Source organism: Leishmania donovani, chromosome 7, assembly GCF_000227135.1.
Source record: "Leishmania donovani BPK282A1 complete genome, chromosome 7".
Lineage (NCBI taxonomy): Eukaryota > Euglenozoa > Kinetoplastea > Trypanosomatida > Trypanosomatidae > Leishmania > Leishmania donovani.
The window spans coordinates 372,499-392,960 of record NC_018234.1 but is presented as its reverse complement, the minus strand read 5'-3'; the positions used below and the strand labels follow the sequence as shown (position 1 = coordinate 392,960).

At 57.3% G+C, this 20,462-nt stretch overlaps 6 protein-coding genes and 1 non-coding gene across 8 annotated transcripts; 1 reads left to right on the top strand and 6 right to left on the bottom strand.

Moving 5' to 3' along the window:
- On the bottom strand, positions 1 to 3,354 carry LDBPK_070950 (hypothetical protein, unknown function; the record flags this gene model as incomplete). 2 transcript variants are annotated; one of them, XM_003858483.1, is made up of 1 exon in its annotated part: positions 1 to 3,354. In XM_003858483.1, a coding segment is annotated over one exon (3,354 nt), but the record flags the coding sequence as incomplete, so codon positions are not given. The 2 variants fall into 2 exon arrangements, with proteins under 2 accessions (XP_003858531.1, XP_003858532.1); XM_003858484.1 differs by having other exon boundaries at positions 4 to 3,354.
- A 3,467-nt stretch (positions 3,355 to 6,821) lies between these two features.
- On the bottom strand, positions 6,822 to 7,046 carry LDBPK_070940 (cytochrome b5-like protein; the record flags this gene model as incomplete). Its single annotated transcript, XM_003858482.1, has 1 exon — positions 6,822 to 7,046. One exon carries the CDS (start codon positions 7,044 to 7,046, stop codon positions 6,822 to 6,824), a length of 225 nt encoding a protein of 74 aa, XP_003858530.1.
- Positions 7,047 to 8,630: 1,584 nt separating this feature from the next.
- On the bottom strand, positions 8,631 to 10,424 carry LDBPK_070930 (phosphoacetylglucosamine mutase-like protein; the record flags this gene model as incomplete). The annotated part of the gene is made up of 1 exon (XM_003858481.1): positions 8,631 to 10,424. The coding sequence occupies one exon, from the start codon at positions 10,422 to 10,424 to the stop codon at positions 8,631 to 8,633; it is 1,794 nt and encodes a 597-aa protein (XP_003858529.1).
- An 892-nt stretch (positions 10,425 to 11,316) lies between these two features.
- On the bottom strand, positions 11,317 to 12,432 carry LDBPK_070920 (hypothetical protein, conserved; the record flags this gene model as incomplete). The annotated part of the gene is made up of 1 exon (XM_003858480.1): positions 11,317 to 12,432. One exon carries the CDS (start codon positions 12,430 to 12,432, stop codon positions 11,317 to 11,319), a length of 1,116 nt encoding a protein of 371 aa, XP_003858528.1.
- Positions 12,433 to 12,895: 463 nt separating this feature from the next.
- LDBPK_07tRNA1 lies at positions 12,896 to 12,957 on the top strand. Its single transcript has one exon. It is a non-coding gene; the product is annotated as a tRNA-Arg (tRNA).
- Positions 12,958 to 15,828: 2,871 nt separating this feature from the next.
- LDBPK_070910 (flavoprotein subunit-like protein) lies at positions 15,829 to 17,532 on the bottom strand (the record flags this gene model as incomplete). The annotated part of the gene is made up of 1 exon (XM_003858479.1): positions 15,829 to 17,532. The coding sequence occupies one exon, from the start codon at positions 17,530 to 17,532 to the stop codon at positions 15,829 to 15,831; it is 1,704 nt and encodes a 567-aa protein (XP_003858527.1).
- A 1,837-nt stretch (positions 17,533 to 19,369) lies between these two features.
- LDBPK_070900 (hypothetical protein, conserved) lies at positions 19,370 to 20,347 on the bottom strand (the record flags this gene model as incomplete). Its single annotated transcript, XM_003858478.1, has 1 exon — positions 19,370 to 20,347. The coding sequence occupies one exon, from the start codon at positions 20,345 to 20,347 to the stop codon at positions 19,370 to 19,372; it is 978 nt and encodes a 325-aa protein (XP_003858526.1).
- Between the last annotated feature and the right edge of the window lie 115 nt (positions 20,348 to 20,462).

Sequence of the window (20,462 nt, the reverse complement as noted above, 5' to 3'; positions counted from 1 at the left end):
TTTAGGGGACGGTTGCACGCAGAAGCAGATGTTTTGCATCGGCACGATGTCCGTGATGGTGATGTCCGTGGTGTCTCTGCCCATGGTAAAGCGCTGTGACTCGGCAGCCGTCTTGCCGCACGGAGTAGAGGCGGGCTGCGCCACCACCGTGTACTTCGCCCCCGCGCCGCCAGGGCCGCCCGACATGGTCACTGCGAACGGCACGTACGCGCGAATGGCAGAGGGGTCTACGGAGAGGCGCATCTTAAACGGCTCCACCACCTCCACCGTCGTGTTCGAGCCCACCACCGACACCACCGTGCCCACCGTCACGCGCTGGCACAGGAAGTACGTGCCCGCGGGAGCTGTGAGGGGTGAGTGGCTGGAAGTGGTGTACTTGGTGGCGTCGGTAGAAGAGCACGCGATGTCGGCGTTGCTGGCGCCACATCCAGCTCCGGTGCAGCTGACAAGGTAGAGCGTCGCGGTGCTGAGGAGCGGTTTGCCAACCAGCGTGTTGGGTCGCCCCTGCTGCGCGTACCTAGTGATGGAGGTGAAGGTGTTTAGTTCAATGACGCCTGCGTCTGCGTAGCCGAGCGTGCTGCCGACGAGTTGGACCTTCTTCGCCACGCACAGCCGCACCGACGTGACCGTGCTAGGCAGCGTGGGGACCACAAAGGGCTGGGCGGCCCCTGTTGCGGTGTCCACGCTCCCTGTGGCGAACACGGTTGCGATGCTCATATCCGAGGTACAGCTGTCCGTGGCTTTGATAGCAGTGAAGGTGTCCGCGTGAGAGAGAGACATAATCGCACTGCTGAAAGTCACATGGGCTGGGAGTCCAAAGGCGGGCGGCGAGGGATCAGTCGTCATGGCTGGAGCAGCAGCTACCGTCACCGTCCCGGTTGAAATAAATTTTCCAGCTGCACCAGCACACACGAGATACGCGGTGCCCACCGTGCTGCTGGCAGGAGTGAAGGTGGCAACGGCGATCGCGCCGGTAGTAGCGGAGGGAGGCACGGATATTGGTAGCTGAATAAGTTCAGCGGTCGCGGATGTTGGACACGTGGTCGCAACGCGGCCGCTGGTGCTTGGCGGCACCAGCAGCGCGGTGTAGCCGCTCAGTGACGAAGCGCCTCGGGCGGAAAAAGTCAGCTGCGTGGGCACGGAATCGACAGCCAGGGGTGGCACGACGCGGGCATTCGTGCTCGCCACGGTGCCAGCCACCATCAGCTCCGCTGCCGTCCCCTGAGACATGTGCTCGCCATGGTAGCCAACGCAGAGAAGGAGGTTGCCCAGGGCCATGTGTGTGAAGACGAGGGCAGCCGTGCCAGTCAGGCTCGACTGCGTCGTGGTCACCACTGGCATGTTGATCGAGCAGGCGATGTCCGTCGTCAGGCTCACCGTCGTCGACGGCGGAATCGCTGTGACGGCGAGCCTTGCTGGTATCCCCGGTATAACGCCGTCTGGGGTCACAGTGGCGTTGCCGTACACGCGCAGCGTGCGCAGCCGCACGTACGCGCTGCCCATCACGCCAGGCTCCCGCACGCAGAGCAACCAACTTCCTGCTACTGGGAATAGCACGGGGGTGAGTATGGAGGTTAGACTGGAGAGCTGGAATGTCATGGCGATGTCGCTGTTAGCGGCGATCGCGGTGTCGCAGGTGTCATGGTCAACGAAGCTGCTGCTAATGCTGCTAGTGCTGCTGCTAATGCTGGTAGTGCTGCTGCTGCTGCTGCTGCTGGGGAGAAGAGCAGGTGTCAGACAAATGGAGGTGCCGCTGCCGAAGACAACGTCGCTGTCGAGTCCCACCTTCATCGTCGCCTGGGTGCGTAGGGCAGGGTAGGTCAGGCCGTAGGTGCGCAGCTCCAGCGGTCCAAGCGGGTAGTAGACCGCCTTGGTGGGCTCACTGCTGTCACCGCCGCTCGCGTCCGTCGTGAGTCGGTTCGACACGCAATAGAAGGTGCTGCTTGGCGAGTTCTCAGGCACATAAAAAGAGGCCGTACTCCCCGTCTCCGTTGTGCTACCCCCGGCAAAGAGAGTAGCGCAGCTCGAGCTAGTCGACAGCCCGACTGTCACCACAGCTGCGGGGACGTCGTCGAGGGCGCTGCGCGTCACTGTAGCCAGCTCGCCGAGACCACTGATGGCCGGCTGGCGAGCGAGAGACACCGCAGGGATGTTGGAGACCACCACCTGATTGACGTAGCCCAGGTCGGCGGCTAGGGTGCTGCCACTTGTGCGTACGCAGGCGTAGTAGGTGCCGGCAACACCCACCGTCCACGTCATTGACGCGCTCCAGCTTGTCACCGGCTTGCTGCCGCTCACACCGCAGTTGGCGGTGGTAAAAAGGGCGCCCTGCAGCTTGCTCTGCACAGCGACAGCGTCCAGTGAGAAGGACATCGGAGTGGCGCGCGCCGCGTACATGGTGTGCGGCTGAATGCCATACTCGAGCACCTTGAACGTGCTAAGAGCCGGCACAAACACGCCGACCCCTTCGAGGCCGCGGATGACGACACCGCAGAAGTAGTACGTGCCGCGCGGCACCTTGATGGTCAGTACCCCGTCGCCCGTCTCCGTCTGCTGATATGGCTGCGCCAGTGTCAGGCACTGCGGGTCAGTTGAGAGTGACATGTAGTGGAAGGACGATGAGGCGCTGATGACGACGCTGCGATGGCGGATGCCCTGGGTGGTGTATATGTCATAGGGAGACACGCCGTAAACTACCGAGCGCACTGCAATGACGGTGGCGTTGTTGAAGACGGTTGGAATGGACGCACACACGTACGTGACAGTGCGGGGACCGATGCTCGCTGTCAGCTCGCGCGAGCTCTGCAGCGTCGTCAACGGCAGGCCATTCAGCAGTGTGTCACAGCTGCTTTCCCGGTACAGCCCTACCTTGGCGCCAACCGGGGTCGCTTGGTTGAAGGTGAAGGTCGTGTCCGCACTGTAATAGGCGTAGCCGGGTGTCATGCGAACCGCGTTCATCTGCAGCGTCGCAAAGGGCGTGGTGCCGGTGGCGCTGCTGCACCAGTGAAGCGCAGGTATCGACGACGCTGTCGCCGCATTCAAGCCGAGAGAGGCGGACGTGACGTTGAAGATGCACGTTGAGCTGTTGTAGTTTACACCGACTTGAGTGCGGCCCAGCGTGCAGATCGGCGAGACTCGACTGCTGCAGTTGCTTGCAGAGGATATGTACAGCGTCCTGTCAGGGTCCATGGAGGTGGTGGCGAGAAAGACAACATCCAGCAGCGGGTATGTCGGGGTTGTCTGTACCACCGCATCGGAGCTGGCATGGACGCCGGTGACGCCGACGCACGCCACGCCGGTGATGAGGAGCACACCAAAAAGCGCAGCGGCGCGAAGTTGCTGCCGCGGCGCCATGACGGATGCGTGCGTGATTGTGTGGGACTGGGTATCTCAGCTGACCCGAAGATGCGCTCACGTCACCGCTTCGGCGAAGATCGCCTGTCGCTTCTCTGTGTATAGTTGCTGCTGCTGTTTGCGCACTTACGGACACCTCCGGTCGTGCCGTGCCAAGGAGGGGGAGGGGTATGGTCACGTGCTCGTTGTGTGTATGCGCGTGCGTGGAAGACACTCTCGCAGTTGCGCCTTCGTCACAGATCGCGAGAGGGAGAGGGAGAGAGAGTCCAACGCAAGGAAACAAAAAAGAAAGGAACCAAGACGATGAAGATTGCACACCGGCACACACACGCACGCGAAGGGAGGAGACAAAAAGGGGAAGACGGCCAGGAGGAGGAAGAGAACAAAACTAAAAAAGTAATAAAAAAAAAACGTGAAGGCACGCATAAAAATAAAAGGAAAAGAGTGCCTCGCGTAAAAGGGGGGAAAAAGAAATCAAAACGAGAAGAGCGGGAGACGGAGGGGAGACGGTGCGGACTGCGGCAGAGCAACAACAAAAAAAGGTGCGAGAAAAGAGAATATCAAATATACCCATACATATACACATGCATACATATATACATATACATACAATAGGTATATATGTATGTATATGTATATATGTATGGGTATATAAGGAAAGAAAGAGAGGCTCCTTCAGGAAATAACAACAAAAAAAAAAGAAATGTGAACGGCAACAACCCGCCTCCAACACACACACACATACACACACGCACACGCAATACACTTATGTGTGCGTCTCCGTGCGTGCGTGCGTGGCTGTGAAGGCGCTGCTTGGGTGGCGTTCCTGGATGGATGCAGGCGGGGAGAGGAATACAAAGAAAAGCGTAAAAGGCAAATGTGGGACGCTTCTGTGAGCAGCGGCGGCACACGCAACTGTGTGTGAGGCAAAAGAAGACTTCGAAAGAAAGGCGGCGACGTCAAGGCAGCACTACACAGCGCACACGTGATGCTCTGGGGAGGTTTGGGGGGGGGGGAGGGGGTTTGTGTGTACGTGTTCGTGTTCGTGTTCGGTTGGTTTTCGAGTCAAAAGAAAAACTATATATATATATATATGTCTTCTGTTCTTCCTTTCGGGTTCTCTCTCGCACACACAACGACAGAGACGGCGAGAGAGAGAGCTGGGAGGGAAGGAGGGAGGCAGTCTTGGAGAGGCCCCCTGATTGCTTGGCTAGATTCTCTGGAGGTGGCCTCTCTTTAAAAGAAGCCCAAATGGAGAAGCGGACAGATATATATAAAGATATGCGGAAGCAGACACGCACACACAGCAACGGCAACGGAACAGAAGAGAAAAGCGAATAAAATACGGCTGCTGCGCAGCAACTCCTCTCCAGAGCTTCAACGGCAGACGTAGGATGGGGAAAGGGGCCTGCACGTGTGTGCTGGGGAGTGGGAGAGTGGGAAGAATAGAAACGGGCGGGGTGAAAAGGGAGGAGGGGGCAGCAACGAGAAAGGAAGCTGGTGCGCGCACGTACCTTCCTTCTTTGTTGTTGGAATGTGTCTACGCACGCATATACGTGTGCGTGTGTGTCCGTCTGCGTGTATGCGCTTGATGAGTATGTCTCTTGTAGGCAAAAGAACTTGCTGTCCGACTCTGTGTTGTGCGGTGGTACTGCCCTGTAGACTGCCTTGTGTGCGTGAGTCACGTCTTTGACGTCTCGGCTTCTTGTGAAGGAAAAGAAAAATGAGGGAGCGGCGGACGGACGGACGGACGGCAACGGAGGAGGCACGATGGCGTGGGGGTGGGGAGGGGAGAAGGGGGCAGGATCTATCTATGATTTCTTTTCTGCAAAACAGACTAAGCGATAAGAAAGGTAGTCAATGAATAAAGGGCGGACAGCTCCACAAAGACGCACGCACGCACAGAGTGAGAGATGTTTCGCAGGTGGGAAAAGGCAACAGGAAAAAGAAGATTGCAGCGACAGTGTCGCTGATGAGGAGACGGATGGATGAAGATGGCCAATGCTTCTGTCTGCTTCTTCACCCCCGGCGCAGCAACAGCCAACAACGTGTGGTGCTCTTCGCGTGTCTACAGCCAAACCGAAATGCGGAAAACCAGACAAAAAAGTGGGAGAGCGAGCGAGAGATGATACGGAGAGGGGTCGAGAGACACGAGTGAGATGTGCGTATGCACCGTGTGTCCAGTGGGGCAGTTACGAGCTGCCTGCTAACGGACCGTACTCTCTCTTTTTCGCTTGGCTTTTGATGTGTTTGAACGGGACAGGCGGGCGTGTGTGCGTGTGTGTGTGTGTGTGTGGAAAGGGAGGGGGGTCACTCCGTGACTTCCGGCCTAGGGGTCGTCCGACAACGTCACTGAACGTCTCACCGTCGGGCGACTCGCCAGCGAGGAAGAAGAGGGAGGGGGTGGGGAGCACAATGAAGGATGCCTGGACAAGTCTTATATTGAGTGTGTGAAGGAACCTGTGGGAGGGGGCAACGAATATGCCCACGTGAACAGGAGCACACACGCACAACGGCTAGCTGGCACTACGAAGGGGCGGACACATTTATGCATATATATGTACGAGAAGGATAAGGATGAAAAAGAGGAGGAAGTTGGGAAGAAAAATGGGCAGAGAGACCCACTGCACTAAAGTACCCCGTGTGTGTGCGGGGGGAGGAGGGGGAGGGAGAGGGTGGGTATGCTCCTAAGTACCTCCTTCTTTCTTCCTCCTCATTCTCTTTTGCACGAATTCGGATAGAAAACGCGGGAGAGGATCGAAAAGGCTAGTGAGCCTTTCACCACAATCAGAGGCACCACCATGTCACTCCCCGTCGCACTGAGAGGGAGAGGCAGACAGAGAGAGACGAAGCAGAGATGATGAGTGCGTCTCATGTCTGGCACTGAAGGATCCATTTTCTTTTTTCTTTGTGAGGGAGGGAGGGAGGGAGGGGAAAGGGCTCTTGCTTACTCTTTTCCGCAGAGTAAAATGAACAAGAGAGTTGGTAATGAGAGAAGAGAAGCAGGAAAAAGGAGAGCGGAGAGAGGAGGGAGCAAACTGCGTGGCACTCTCCAACTCTTTTCTGTATTGTTCGCTTCTGTGAGTATTTTCGTGCCCCCCCCCTCCCACACACATTGCCCACACCGTTCGTTGGGATGCACACCACAGTTGAAGAGCTCATCCCGCACACATGCATATATGCAAGCGCGCGCAGAAACGTTGGCGCGATGACGGTAGTTAATCGCGCAAGCACAGAGACACACGCACAGAAGCCGAACTAACGACACAAATAAAAAGCCATGAGAGACACGAGCTGCTATTTAAGACAAGGCGAAGGGGGAGGGGAGGAGGGTCCGTAGCTGTCTGTATGCATGTTGCTACGTCTGCTGCTTGATGGCTTTGCGTGCGCGGGTGGCGGCGCTTCACCGGAGAGAGACTCATAGCAAGCACCAAGTGGGCAAGGTATCAGCATGATGGATTTGTAGTTTATGTGTGCGTGAGAATTCCTATGAGGTCGCCGCCGCCGCCGCCGCCTCCTCTAGTGCGACAGTACGCGAATAATCGACTTGGGGCGCAAGCCTCCATTTCATTCAAGCCGTGAGCCACGTAGAACCCCCTCACCGAGTCCTCGCCGGCGTAGTCAAAGATGATGCGCTTGCCGCTGGGGCGGAGCGGCATGTGCCTCGGTACATCCAGCACGAGGTTGTGCATCGCAAGTCAGTGGTTCGCCTTCGTGTTGTGCTTCGCCACATCGGCGCATGGCAAGCGCTCCGCCCTCGAATCGGCAACGACGGCCATGCTCTTCACTAGTTCCTCGGTGGTCGGTGGGAGTGCCGTGAGGACGTGAGGCTGCCACTAGATTAGGGCCGTCACACTAGCAGCTAGCAGAATCATTTGAAAGGTCTCAGAGCTGAGCGCAGCATGCGGTGCTGTTGTGGTGCTCGCGTATTCAATGGGCGATGGTGCCGCCGGCACCACTCTCGCACTTGTGCAAGCAAGGCTTACCAGAGATGCAAGAAAAAGAGGCAGCATCAGCAGCAATACAATCGTCTGCAGGTGACGCAGTTGAATGAAGGATACCGAGGAACCACGAGGAAATGGAAAAAAAAAAAAAAACATATAGACGATACAATATACATATAGAACTATACGTCATCGGAGGAGGGAGAAAAGGATTGAAACAAAGAGAGATCCGCGCCTCTCATCGCTTGCCCTCTTTTTTGCTCGGCGGGAGTAAAAGACATGGCGGACCATAACCGCAGAACGAGGAAGAGGAAAAACAAGCCGGAAAAGGCAAGCGAAACAAGAAAGCCGTAAGGTCGAGGAGAGGATGAGGGGGAGAGTAGACATACAATGACCCACCAACGTTGCATGGTGCGCTGTGCTCTTTCCGCTTTCTTTTATCCCGCTCTCCCCTGCTCTGATCGAGCGTCTCCCGGTTTGATGAGAGGCAGAGACAGCATATGCAGCAGACGAAAGGGGAAAAAAACATGTGGGGTGCAGCAGAAACCCGTCTTTCAACGCACAGGTATCACTGCAACACGTTCGTTGATATGAAGCAACAAGCCCCTCTGAGGCACTCGGCTCAAGGCCTACATGCGCAAGCAACACAGCACCTGTCGGAGTCGCAACCTTGTGTGCCTCTAGAGTTGGCCTGATCTCACCCCTGCGCGTGGCCTGTTGCAATCGACGGAGACGGGGCCTGCCCTTGTTGGTGTCCTTTAGTGTGTCTGTTTGTTTGCCTGTTTTCCCGCTGATATTCGACAGAGATGACTACAGCCCATGAGGAAAACCACAAAAAAAAAAAGAAAGTGCTAATGTGAAGGGAGGGAACAAAGGTGGGGGTGCACAGCGCGCCAGTTTACTACGACCACATTCTAGCAAAGCCTCCTTCCCAAAACCACGAGCGGCAACCGTGCCAGCAAACACACACAAAGAAAGGAGAAAAAAAAGGTGGCCGCGCATATGAAGCAGGGAAAAGCAACACGGGAAAAAAGGAAAATGAGAATAATTTTGGAGGGGACGAAACGGAGCATCGTGGTGGGACCAGTGGAAGCCATGCTTTGCGTTTCTGCTCCTCTTATGTATATGTACATATATATATATATATATAATGCAGCATCTGTACTGCTTTCGTTCTGCAAGAGAAACAACAATAAAAAATTTCGTGTAAAAAGTGCGTCGAAGGGAGAACCCCTTCTTTGCGTTCGTGAGCCGTCATTACCTCGCCCCAAGAGAAAGAAAAAAAGTAAAAGAACGCCGTACCACCGAAAACAGCTTGACTGCTCATACCTTTCAGCTGCAGTATGCTTCAACAATCTTGGCGACCTCTGCGGAGAGAGACTCGCACACTGACGGGTCAGTGGCCTCCGCATAAACACGCACAACCGGCTCCGTACCGCTAGGACGGACAAAAGCTCGCGCCGCCTCGCAACGAGACAAAGCCAGAGAGACCGCGGCATCAATTTCATCCTGCATGCCGGCAGGCGACAATGCCCGACGCTCATCAGGGGTGTTCGTAATTCGACCACGATGTGCAACAGTGACCTTGATCTGCTTGCAAGGACGATCAGCGTACAAGTCCGCCCAGTCCTGAAATGTAAGATTCAGAGCTTTCAGCGCAACTTCACACATTAACATGTCAGCGATCGCATCGCCGCAGTACTGGGACATCAGACGCCTCATCGCGGCGAACAGCGCAGCCTTTTCAGGTCCGGTCGAAGCAGCCCCTGTGAGCACCTTTTCAGATAACAACACTGTACCGTGGCCGTTTGCCTCAAAGTAGATTCCCACGTCGTGCGCGTGCGCAATCGGGTGAAGGTTTTTGACGCCAGTGGCGGAGGTATGCACCTGCATGTGGAGCTGCTTCTCGAGAAACTCTGTTGATGCGCCGTTTGCATAGGCTGTCTGCACAACAGCCACATCCAAAGCCCTCATCTGCTCTTCACCAAGCCACTTATGCAACAACATTGCGTAAAGGATGGACATTCGATCACCGTCCAGCAGAACCCATTTGGAATCCCGCTTTGGGTCGTAGAGAAATGCGACAACGCGGTCCGCGTCGCCGTCGAGGGAGTAAAAGTGTGTGGCAATAGGATTCACACCTGGCGGGCAGGTGCTTGGCCACGCTGACATTGCGGCAGACGGCGTTGCGTGCTGTTTTGCATAGTCGGCTCCACATTTGCTGTTCAGCACCGTTTCATCCTGGCAGTTGCAGTCTACCTGGTGCAACTCGAAAAAGGTAGCTAACGCTACGAAGTCGGATTGCTGTCTGGAAGCGTTAATGAGCTCCTTCACCGTCAGGGAGCCGATACCGTTGGCGCAGTCAACAACGAGTTGCTGGGGATTGCCTTCTTTCTCACTTGACTGCGAGCCCGGGCTTGCAAAGCGATACATCTCCTCGAAACCAGCTAAAAGCTCGTTATAATAAGATGGAGACACAGACTCATCCGCCAAGCCGAGCTCGTTGGCTTTTGCGATCGCGAAGTGCATGCAAGGCGTCGAAACAGGTGGGTAAGATCTTGCGGTGGTGTTCCGTAAAAGATGCAGTGTTCTCAACCCTGCGTTCACGATTTCTTCGCCGCTCGGTCTGGTGTCTCTGGAAAAGTGCACCTGGCAATACGAGTATTGTTTCGGCTGAAACACTCTAGGATCATGCGCCAAGCAGTCCATCATGACTCTCTCCAGGTCGCTTCCTGACGAGGCATTTGCAGCGCGTGTGCACCACTTCTCCCAGGACTCTGCAAGCATTCCTCCGTCAACATCGATAATTTTGAATCCGTTGTCCACGTACGGATTATGAGATGCCGTGATCATTATACCCACCGTGCAGGGTACACTGTAACCTTCTGCTGCTCGCTTTCCTTGGCAGTACACGGATCGAAGTGCGGCTATCATGGAAACACGGGCTGCCACTGGTGGAAGAAGCTCAGCTTTAAAACGAAATCCTGCCGTTCCGTAAGTGAGTGGGCTCTTCACGGGGTCATGGCGCAGAGGAAACTCAGAGTCGATAATACGCTTTAACTGATTGAAAAACATGCTAGTGAAAATAGCATGTGGGTTTGAGGTTGCCGTTTGCTCGAGCTCCATTGTAGCACTTCAAAAACAGCACGGCAATGCTCCTTCCGATTCAGCACCGTTGATATATATACATATAAAGATATTATATATATATATATAATATATATATAATATATATATTGTTATTATTATTCAGAGCAAAGATATGACGAAAATAAGTGAAGCTGGCAGTAGTAGTAGTAGGGTAAAAGGCTAAGGAATGAGGTAAGCTGCAGTTTGAATATAGTTGATGCCCTTCCTATAACAAAACAATGAAAAATCCCGAATGAAAGAAAAAGCCAAATTGAAGCGAGCAAGAGTGAAAAGTAAGGAAGTTGATTTTGCTCTTCACAAAAATGATGGCACAGAGACCTAAAGGTGTTTGCTGAGAGACCCGAGTCGAGAGATCGAGTCGCATCGCTTATTTTTCCTCTATTATAGCAAGCATACGAGGAGGCTGCGCACTACTGAGAAAAGACCCAAAAATCATATGTACTTTATATTTTCTTTTTTCGGTGCCTCACACACATAACACATGCGAAGCACAAATAACGCTGCTTGGGCTAATCGCCTAGTTTTCGAAGGCTTGGTAGTTGGTGCAATTTTATCCACAATCAGCACTGCAGTTTGACTCATCTTGCCTACCTGGCACAATGCCAAAAGCAGATCATTGCTCTACAGTGCGCAACATGCACAAGAACCGTGCTGCATGTAAAACACCGGTAAGAAATCCGTTGGCTCCTTATCCCGCATTTTCCCTTCGTGATTCGGAGCAAAAGCTGCTGGTTGTAATTTGAATTCGTCCTCTTTCCACATAAGCATTATTGAAAAGGCTTTATCAGCCCTTTCTTACGGGAATTACCTGAGGCGGCTGCGATACACGGCAAAAAAGACTTGCAAAACGAAAAGAGCAAACAGCTCATCAGTAACGCCGCGGAGGTGGGCCTGGTGGTGGAGGAAATCGAAGAGGAGTTCCGGACGAGCAATTTTTGGTAGGAGGTGGTCCAGGAGGCGGTGGCGGAGGTGGTGGTCCCGGTGGTGGTGGAACTGTTTCGCGAAAGGGTGCAGTTAGATGTGGAGGTGGTGGTCCCGGTGGTGGTGGAACTGTTTCGCGAAAGGGTGCAGTTAGATGTGGAGGTGGTGGTCCAGGCGGTGGTGGTGGTGACGATGCTGGGCCTGAAGATGGCGGCGGCATCGATAAAGGGGTCTGTGGTGATGTGTATTTACTTTTTACACTTGCGTAAGTGGAATGCTGCTGCTGAGGAATACCTGGTACGACGCACGCTGCTTGCTCAGCGTGATGATTCGGTAAGGCGGCGTGTGGCGTTGGTGTCGCTAGTATACTGAGCTTACCTACCTGCAAGGGATCCAGCGTGCAGCAGAAAACCCGTGGATCGTGCAAAAATGCACCGGGACAAATACTCAGTGGAATGCAAACAAAGACCGGCTGTGCAGCGGGCTCTTTCGGAGAGGACGAGAACTGCTGCTGCAAAGGTACAGTCTGCAGCATCGGTGTAGGAGAGGGTTCCGTCTCCGGCTTCCGTTCCTCTTTCCGCAGTGATTGTGGTGCAGGGAGTGTTTGCGGCTCGGGCGGCATAATTTCCTTTTGGATTTGCGCGGTTTGAGAAGCAGTGTGCACCTGTGGTCTGAGAGTTTCTTCCCTATATCTTTTATGTTGCTGTGAGTATTCCTGTGGCCTTCCTTGCTGTGTTGGGGCGTTGATCGGTTGTGATGGTGGTGGCGGCGGGGGAGGAGCAGCAGGTTGGGATTTCGGCGATTCTTTACCCGGCTTATACCTGAGCATTACCGGTGACCCACCTAGCTCGTGCTGCGAGGCGACAACGCGGTCGACATCCACACTCTCAAATGTTAGCCAGCCGTAGCCAAGAGACAACCCGTCTTTGTCGCGCTTGAGTTGCAGACGGACGCCACTTCCGTAATCTCGGAAGTAGTTTTCTACGGCATCGCTACTTACGTGCCTCGCGATACCGGATAAAAAGAAATTGTAGCGTGGGCTACTCTGCATGGTGAGAGACATTTCGAAGGTAGGCGCGCGTGCCTAAAAGTTCATTAGAAGCCAGAGAAAAAGGCAAAAAAAAGAAATGAGTGTGACAGGGCATCGGGGAAAGGATGGCGGGGCAACACTTTAGGCTTGCTTTTTTTTGATTCTGAAAAAATGCGTATGCAACTCTTTCTTGCTTTTCTCTATGTTCGCAGTTTGCCGGAGCGCGCTTCACACGCTCACTCGGGTCTTTTTCCGTCTTTTGCGGCAAAGGGCGGTCAAAGTGCATTGTTGAGTGCACATGTGTTTAGTGCTGCTTTTCACTCCTATTTGTGCTGACGTGAAGCACTTGAGTGTATTTGCCCGACGCTTTGCTTAGTGAGTGTTGTGTTTGCCCCCCTCCCCCCTGCGCGGAGAGCTTAGAAAAAGAGGCGGTGGAAAGGCAAGGGCCGTGTCAGTCTTTGTCTTCATGCTACAAAGTAGCACGAAGTCCGTGTGGCTCAATGGAAGAGCATCTGACTACGGATCAGAGGGTTGCAGGTTCGAATCCTGTCACGGATGATTTTCCCGAACCCACGGGAAGGGGGAACGCAGCGCTCAGCTCATCGGCCAGGCGGGGGTAGGGGGGGCGCCTGCCCTCGGCATGGAAACGGGGTGGCCCCCGGCGTGGGCGGCGAAGCACGCCAAAAAGACGGCCCGGAGACAGCGCCCCCCGCCCCGCACACACACACGCACCGAGAGCGCAAACGCCGGGGAGCCGCGCGACGCGGGGGGAGGAGGCGAAGAGGGCGTGAAGCCCACAGATCGCTGACGCACCCGGCTGGCCGCGCCCATCCGTTAACGTGGGCGCGCGGCGAAGGGCCGGACCGCGCCCCACCCCTCCCCCCCCCAGCAGTTGTACTCACCAATGGGGGGCGTTGCCAGCTCTGCATTTTGATTGGACTCGTGTTTGCGTGTGTGCGTTGCCCGTCGCCCACTGCATAGCCGATGGCTGTCAGTTTCGTAAAAGATGGCGGTGCGTGGGGGCAGTGGATGTTTAGCGGTGCATGGTCCAGCACCGGTGTAGAATCCATGCAGCGGCTCTTCATAGCGGTACTTGAGGGCCGCCCGTCCAGCGGCCAGCGCTGAAGGGAAAAAAGAATATCGAGGAAGGGTTGCCACCGCCCAGGTGACGTTGCGGCTATCGCGGGCGCGCCCCACCCCCGCACCGCCGCCGCCAGCAGCCCTGCAGCCACCCCGTGCCGTGACCCTCTCCTGCGCTCCCCCGTTCGCTTGGCACCGCCCCCAATGCAGTTAGCCCTCCGTGTGGAGCATCCGGCCTTTGCACCGAGGTGCCGCGGCAGGTCGCCGCGCTGGAACAGGAGGCTGCCGTTGCCGCTAGCGTTGTCCTCCATTGCGGTCCGCCCGGTTCCGCTTGGACTGCCGTTGTTGCTGTGTCTTCGCGGTAGACCTCTGTGGCGGCACAAGCGCTTGGCGGCTCCTTTCATGTTCCTCTTGATCTGAGCCATTTCTTGGCCCATGACAGCGGTGTCTGCTCCCGTAGAGGGCGGCGAGCCCGCCCCCCCCCCCGAGCATGGGTGGTGTGCCCCCTGGTGCGGAAGAGCTGTGATGTGTAAAGCATAAACGTCTCTCCGTGTGGGTGGTGGCCGCCTCCTCGTGCAGTTGGGAGGCGCAGCTGATCAAGCTCCTCCCTCCCCCCTTGTCAGAAACGAGCGCACGCACTCTGCTCGCGTAAAGCTTCATTGTTCGGCAAACGCCGTGAAGGGGATGAAAGATGTGGTGGGGAGGGAGAGGGAGGGCCGGCAGGGCTTCAACACTGCGCGCGCACATGTGCGGCCTGCACAAAGGCATTAAAAAAAAAGAGGGGAAGGAGGGGGGAGCAGGAGAGACTTCCAGTGCTATTCATGGGCGCACGTATGTGGTACCGCGCACGAACAATTCCATGTCTCGTCTTCGGCCCGGGCATCGTCTGCCTCCTCCACGTGTGTGTGTTCATCCGTGATCCGCTGTGTCTGATCGTCGATAGAGTTCCGCTTACAAGTTTTGCAGCACGCTCTCCCCTCTGCACACTTGTGCCTTAGACAAAAACATGCATGAGGGAACACACATATATGTATAAGCAACACAGGTGGGGGAGTGGGACAGTGCACATCGAGTCGCTTCTCCTCGAACTCCTCTGGTGCCGTCGAGAGACCCGGCTGATGAAAAGGCATCGCCCCACACATTTAGAACCGCGCAGGCCTCCCTACGGCTCGACTCCCTAGGATGGCGGGAAAAGAACAAGGATAGGCACGCACGCTCCAGAAAAGTGGCACAAGGAGTAGGAAAAGGCGGAAAGAACAAGACCAAGCAAGACAACGCGAAGCACCTGGCCCGCCTACACACGTGCACGTCAACGCACTCGCTCAACCCCAGAATCTCTTGACGTGCCCTCTGGTGAGTGGGTGCGTGTCTGGATGCGCCGCACTTGTGCGGGCGGCTGCCGCTGCTGCTTCGACGTTTTATGGGTTAGCCTTCTTGTCCGTTTCTCCTTGGAGGGCGGGGGCGTTCGTAACGTGACGACGAAAACAGAGCACCTCGAACGAAGCGAAGGGACAGAGCGCGAAGCTCACCGAAGGGGCGCGCCCCTGGAGGGAGGGGAGGGACGCCAGCTGCCGTGGCGCACGCGTTGGACCTGATGTCCCCACGCGACAGCAAGAACGTGCATGCCATAGACCCCACTCGCATGTGGGATCCGAGTTTTGTAAGAATTTGGTGACAGGTGCGCCTATCGAGGAAGAGAGTGGGGTGGGAGGCGGAGGCGGAGGCCAGCGTGCCGGTGCGCACGCGTTCACAAGTCCGCGTCTCTATCAGCAGAGCACCCCTCAGCCTCTCGCTTCTTCGTACGTTGTGATCGTCACCCCTCCTCCTCTAGGCTCGTTTGGCCGTTACTATATCATGTCGCCATGTGCAGTAAGGAGGGAGGGAGGACTGGATAAGGATATAATGGGGGGAGGGGAAGGGAGGGGGGCTTCTGCTGAGAGATGCACAACACACGGCGAAGCGTTAAAGAGCATGGCGTACATCTATATAGATAGATAGGTATGTGCATATTATAATGTATGAACTAAGTGTATAAGATGTGCATGTGCTTGGGAAGGAGAGAGGGAGGGGACAGACACAAAACAAAACACAACGCATGCAGAGCATGCTGGAAGCGATTCAGGGACGTTGTAGAAGGGGGAGGGGCCCATGGGGAGCGGTGGTGCTGGAGGCGCGCGGACACACGGTGCGTTCGGGGTGGTGGTGTCCCTGTCATCTCCTTGCCCGCCTCTTTCTCTTCGTTGAGCACCTGTGCCACACACACACACACACACCTCGCCGTCGCTCGCTCCCTCCCTCCTTCTCCCTGCCCCTCGCACGCATGTGGAGGTGAGGGGACAGGGCTGACGTCTAGTCCGACACAACACCAATGATGGCGTCCGGCGTATACTTGTCGATCACCTCCGGCTGATGCACCAGGTCAAACTCCTTGGTCGCATCGCTGCCGGCGTACATCAGCACCGACTGCTTGCCGCCTGGGTGATCCGGCAGGAATTCAGTCAGATTCAGCACCAGGCCGCGCACGATGCACCAGCAGTCCGACTCCTTGTTGTGCTTCGCCACCTCCGCGCGAGTGTAGCGCTTCAAGCCCTTGCTCTCCCCATCCACGGCGGTCGCCGGGGAAGCGTCGCTGCAAGCAGAAGCTTCCTTGCTGTCGGCTGGCGCCTCTGCCGGCTTGGCGGGGGCGGCTGCCTTCGGAACCAGCGGCAGGTCCTCGATGGCGAGGTGCGAGTAGATTGTGTTCAGGCGGTTGTTCGAGAAGGGCCCCATGTATGTGGCGAATAGGTACTTGGTCGCCGCCTCGCCAGCCACGCGGCCGTACACGACACAGTCCAGCAGCGAGTTGCCGCCGAGCCGGTTCTTGCCGTGCACGCCGCCAGCGGCCTCGCCGGCGCAGTACAGGCCAGGAATCGGCTTCTTCGTCTTCGCGTCTAGCACCTCGGCGCGCTCGTTGACGTGCAAGCCACCCATCGTGTAGTGCACAACAGGCGCGATCCACGCGACGTAGAGCGGGCCCTCCATGCTGAAGGCGTCCACGTTGCGGAATACCGTCTTGCCAAACTGGTCGGGGGTGCCGCGGCTGCTGTCCTTGGCTACCGCAGTGCCCGCCGCCACTCGCTTCTCGCCAAGGCCAAAGAGAGAGGAAAAAAAGCCTCGCTTCGCGGCTCCTGCGGCGCCGGAGTCGGCACCGCGCGAGGCGGCGTTGACCGCGGCATCCTTCTTGTACTGCGCATACGTCGCCGCCAGGGCCTCGGTCTTTATCCTGGTAGCCTTACAGAACTCGTGGCCACTGGCGTAGCGCTTCATGAGGCCACGGCCCACGTAGTGCTTGCAGTGCCACTCCATTTCCCTGGCGCTCTTCTCGTTCAGCAGAAGATAAAAGGGGCTGGCGCCGTCGTGCTTCAGCATGGCGGCGCTGACCTGATCGCGGCGCGCCAGCTCGTCCACGAAGCGCTGCCCGTGCCTGTCGACCACGATGCCACCGGCTCCGCGCGTCGCCTCGGCGCACAGGAACTTGACGTGGTTGTTAGGGTCGCGCGGGTCGACGAGGCCGGACGGGTGCACCTGAATGCGGTCCATATCGACAAGACCGGCGCCAGCTTGCTCAGCGATCTTGATGCCGTCGCCGGTCGCGTGATCGGCGTTCGTCGTGGAAAACTTGGTCAGCTGCGGGGCAAACCGGGCGATGAGCGACGAGTCGTCCTGGGCGAAGTCTGCCGCAAAGCCGCCGGTCGCGATCACCACGGCACCCCGCTCCATATGCTGGTTACCTTCGCGGTCCTGAAAGACGACACCGGTGACCGGTCCATCCAGCGGGTGGCGCACTAGGCGCACCACCCGTGCCTTCGTCAAGATGCGGGCCCTTGCGGGGTCTACCTTCTGCACCGCCTCCAGCGCACTGATCAGCGCGTACGTGATAGCCATGCCAGGGAACCTCTCCTTGCCGCGGTGGGTGCGGGGACGGCTATGGCCGCCCATGAAGCCGAGCTTCGACAAGTCGCAGTTGAAGTATCGGACAAGCCAGTCCAGCGACGGACCGGACAGACGCGCCATCTCCGACACGAGTGGCGAGACGGGGCCGGGCTTCTCGCCCGCTTGCACGCCATGAAAGCTGCGGTTTGTGTCCTCCGTGAACAGCTTCACGCCATCGAGCACGCCGGAGTCGATCTGCGCCTGCGTCGGCGTGCCGGCGATCCCACTAGACGCCTTGGTGCTGTTACCGCCGAGAAACGCGGACTTGTCGAGCAGCAGTACGCTGCCACCGTGCTGCAAAATTGAGTGCGCTGCGCAGACGCCGGCGAGGCCGCCGCCAACGATGATGATGCGGTTGGCACCGCCCTCGATCGGAGGCTGAGACGGCGGCATGTCTCTTGAAAAGGGAGAAGAGGCCAACAGAGGGAACAAGAGAAAAAGAAAGCGAGGAAGAATAACGGCAGCGACAGAAAGCACTAGTATCAAGTAACAGGAACACAGTGCGGGCGTGGCATGCACACACACACACACACACACAAACACTTGCGCGGGCACGGCAACGCGTGTCGACGCTCACGAGCTGCCGAGAGGGAGGGAGGGAGGAGAGAGAGGAGAGAGAAGGTGAACGGTGGGTCGATACAAGTGCTACGCAATGAGCGATACAAAACGGAAAACGATTCGACGAGGCGCGGGCCACAGACAGACCGAGAAAGAGATACGGCTACGGCCTACGTAACGAAGCTCTTGCGTATGTTAGCATGCGTGTGTGTGAGTGGAGGGGAGGGGTGTAGGGTGGAAGAGAGGAGAGAGGGAGGGAGGAGAGCAAGAGGGAGGGGGGCACATCGCCGCGTTGGTGATGGTGCGGAAAGAAAGGAAAAGAATGATGCAGAGCAGATGTCTATTGGCGAGCAGGAAGAGCACTGGCAGTCTGTGAGGCAGGGAGGAGTCATCACATGGTGTGCTGAGGATACCGGTGCAATGTCCTTCGGGTGTTCTTCGTCGACTGACCTAGAGCGTGCCAACGGAAGGAGAGGGAGGCGGATGCTGCGTCACGCGGAATGCACTGCGATGTGCGACGCCGAAGCGGTTACTCGTTGGGGTTCGCGCGCTCGTGAGCACCGCGCAGCGTACACATACACCTACGCCCATACGAAAAGAAAGAGACAGAGAGACTGCCATGCCGCGCCGATCCGCAAGCGACCATACGAGACATGCGCACACGCACGAAGGAAAGACGACGAAGGTCGTGATGAGAAAGGAAGCAGAAGGCGCCCGTGGGCATGTGCAGTGGCTAGGTGTACGAGTGTCTGCGTGGGCCATGTGTATGAGCGCACGGGTACGGTCTTCTATGGCCATGCTGCCCTTCCCACCCCACCCCCTCCAAAGAACGGTGGTGGAGCAGGCGAACAAGTCGGTACCTCGTGTTAGGGATGCGAGGGGGCGAGGGGCTCTATCGAAGTCGGTCGTGCGTGCTAGCGTCCCAGTTATCATCTGTGCAGTATATCACCGGGTGTGTGCGCGTCTGCGACGGCTCACCCGCACGTGCGCCCCACGCCTACGCCTCTCTATACTTGCGTGCGCGTCTTGGCGCCTACTTTCTCCACCCCTCGTCGTCAGCGCCACGTAGCAAGGCCGTGTGCGTGTGCTGAGGAGGGATGAGGCGGGAGACGAGCAAGCGAATCTATGTTCCGGCTGGGAATTAACGCAGCAGCACGACGGTGCGAGGCCGAGGAAGAGGAGGGGCAGGGTGAGAATGCGCGGTTCAAAGCAAAAACCAAAAGAAGGAAGGAAACGATGGTCCAGTGCATCGTTAGAAACTCGCGCGCACGCACATGCCGCCACCCATGCACCTCGGCGTGCGTATGTTAGTGTGTGCATCCCTCGAACGCGGTGCATACACTCTGCATTTAGCTCGGCTTTACATGTAGGGGGTATTGCCATTCTCACGGGACTCGAGGTACTCGCGTGTGCGGCGGCTCTCAACGGAGGCGTCGCGGCCGCTCTCTTCCTGCAGTCGCTGCGCAATCTCCTTCACGACCGCTACGTCCAGTCCGCTGAAGGCGAGGGCCGTGTTGCAGCGCGCCTTCGGCAGCGTTTCCGCCGCCCGCGCCATCGAGGCGAGCGCTGAGGTTGCCTCCCCCGAGGACGTCCCTGTTGATGCGGTGCTGGACACCTCCTCGTCGTCTGTATCGTCGTAGCACAGCCACCGAGCACACTCCTGAGCACCGCGGTGCCGCCGCAGGCTCTGCGTCTGCTCCACGAGCTTCGCGGCGTGCAGGCTCCGTGCACGCGTCTCCTCCGACAGCAAGGCAGGCGTCGCCACAGACTTTGCGAGCGTCTGCGGCTCTCTGGTCGTTTCCGCAGCAGACAGCGCGGTTTCGGCAGCGCCACTAATAGCAGGCGATGGTGTCGCGCGCTCGTTCTTCTGCGGTCGTGCCTGTGCTGCGTCGTCGCACCAAGCGCGCTTCCGAGGCACCCCGCGGCGGCGACAAGCCTCACCGTGGTCATCTGCCATCCACTCGGCTTGTGCAGCTTCCAGGACACCCTTGGCCTGCTCGCCAGCGCGGTGGTGCGGCGGTGGAAGGTGCAGCCCGGCGGCGCGGAGCTCCGCGGTGCTGAAGCCGAAGTCGAGGAGGTCCGCCGCCTGCACGAGCCCGGTGCTCATGAGCTGCTCAATCATCTGCTGCTGCTCCCGCACCATCTGACCAGCGTGCGTGTCATTGCTGAGACTTCGGTTATTCGCCTGTTGCCCCTCCGGCGGCGGCGGCGGCAGCGGAAAATGCGTGCACATGGGCGCTGGAGATGATACTACCGCAGAGGACAAGGCACCTGGTGAAGTGGCGTGCGTTGCTGGCAAGGACGCGGCGGCAGGCAAGCTGGAAGATGGTGAAGACATCGTCAGTGCACAGTGCGTATGTTGCGCTCCAGCGCACTGATCGCGTCCGTAAGAAGACGTGTGTGTGTGTGTGTGTGTGTGTGTGTGTGTGTGTGTGTGTGTGTGTGTGTGTGTG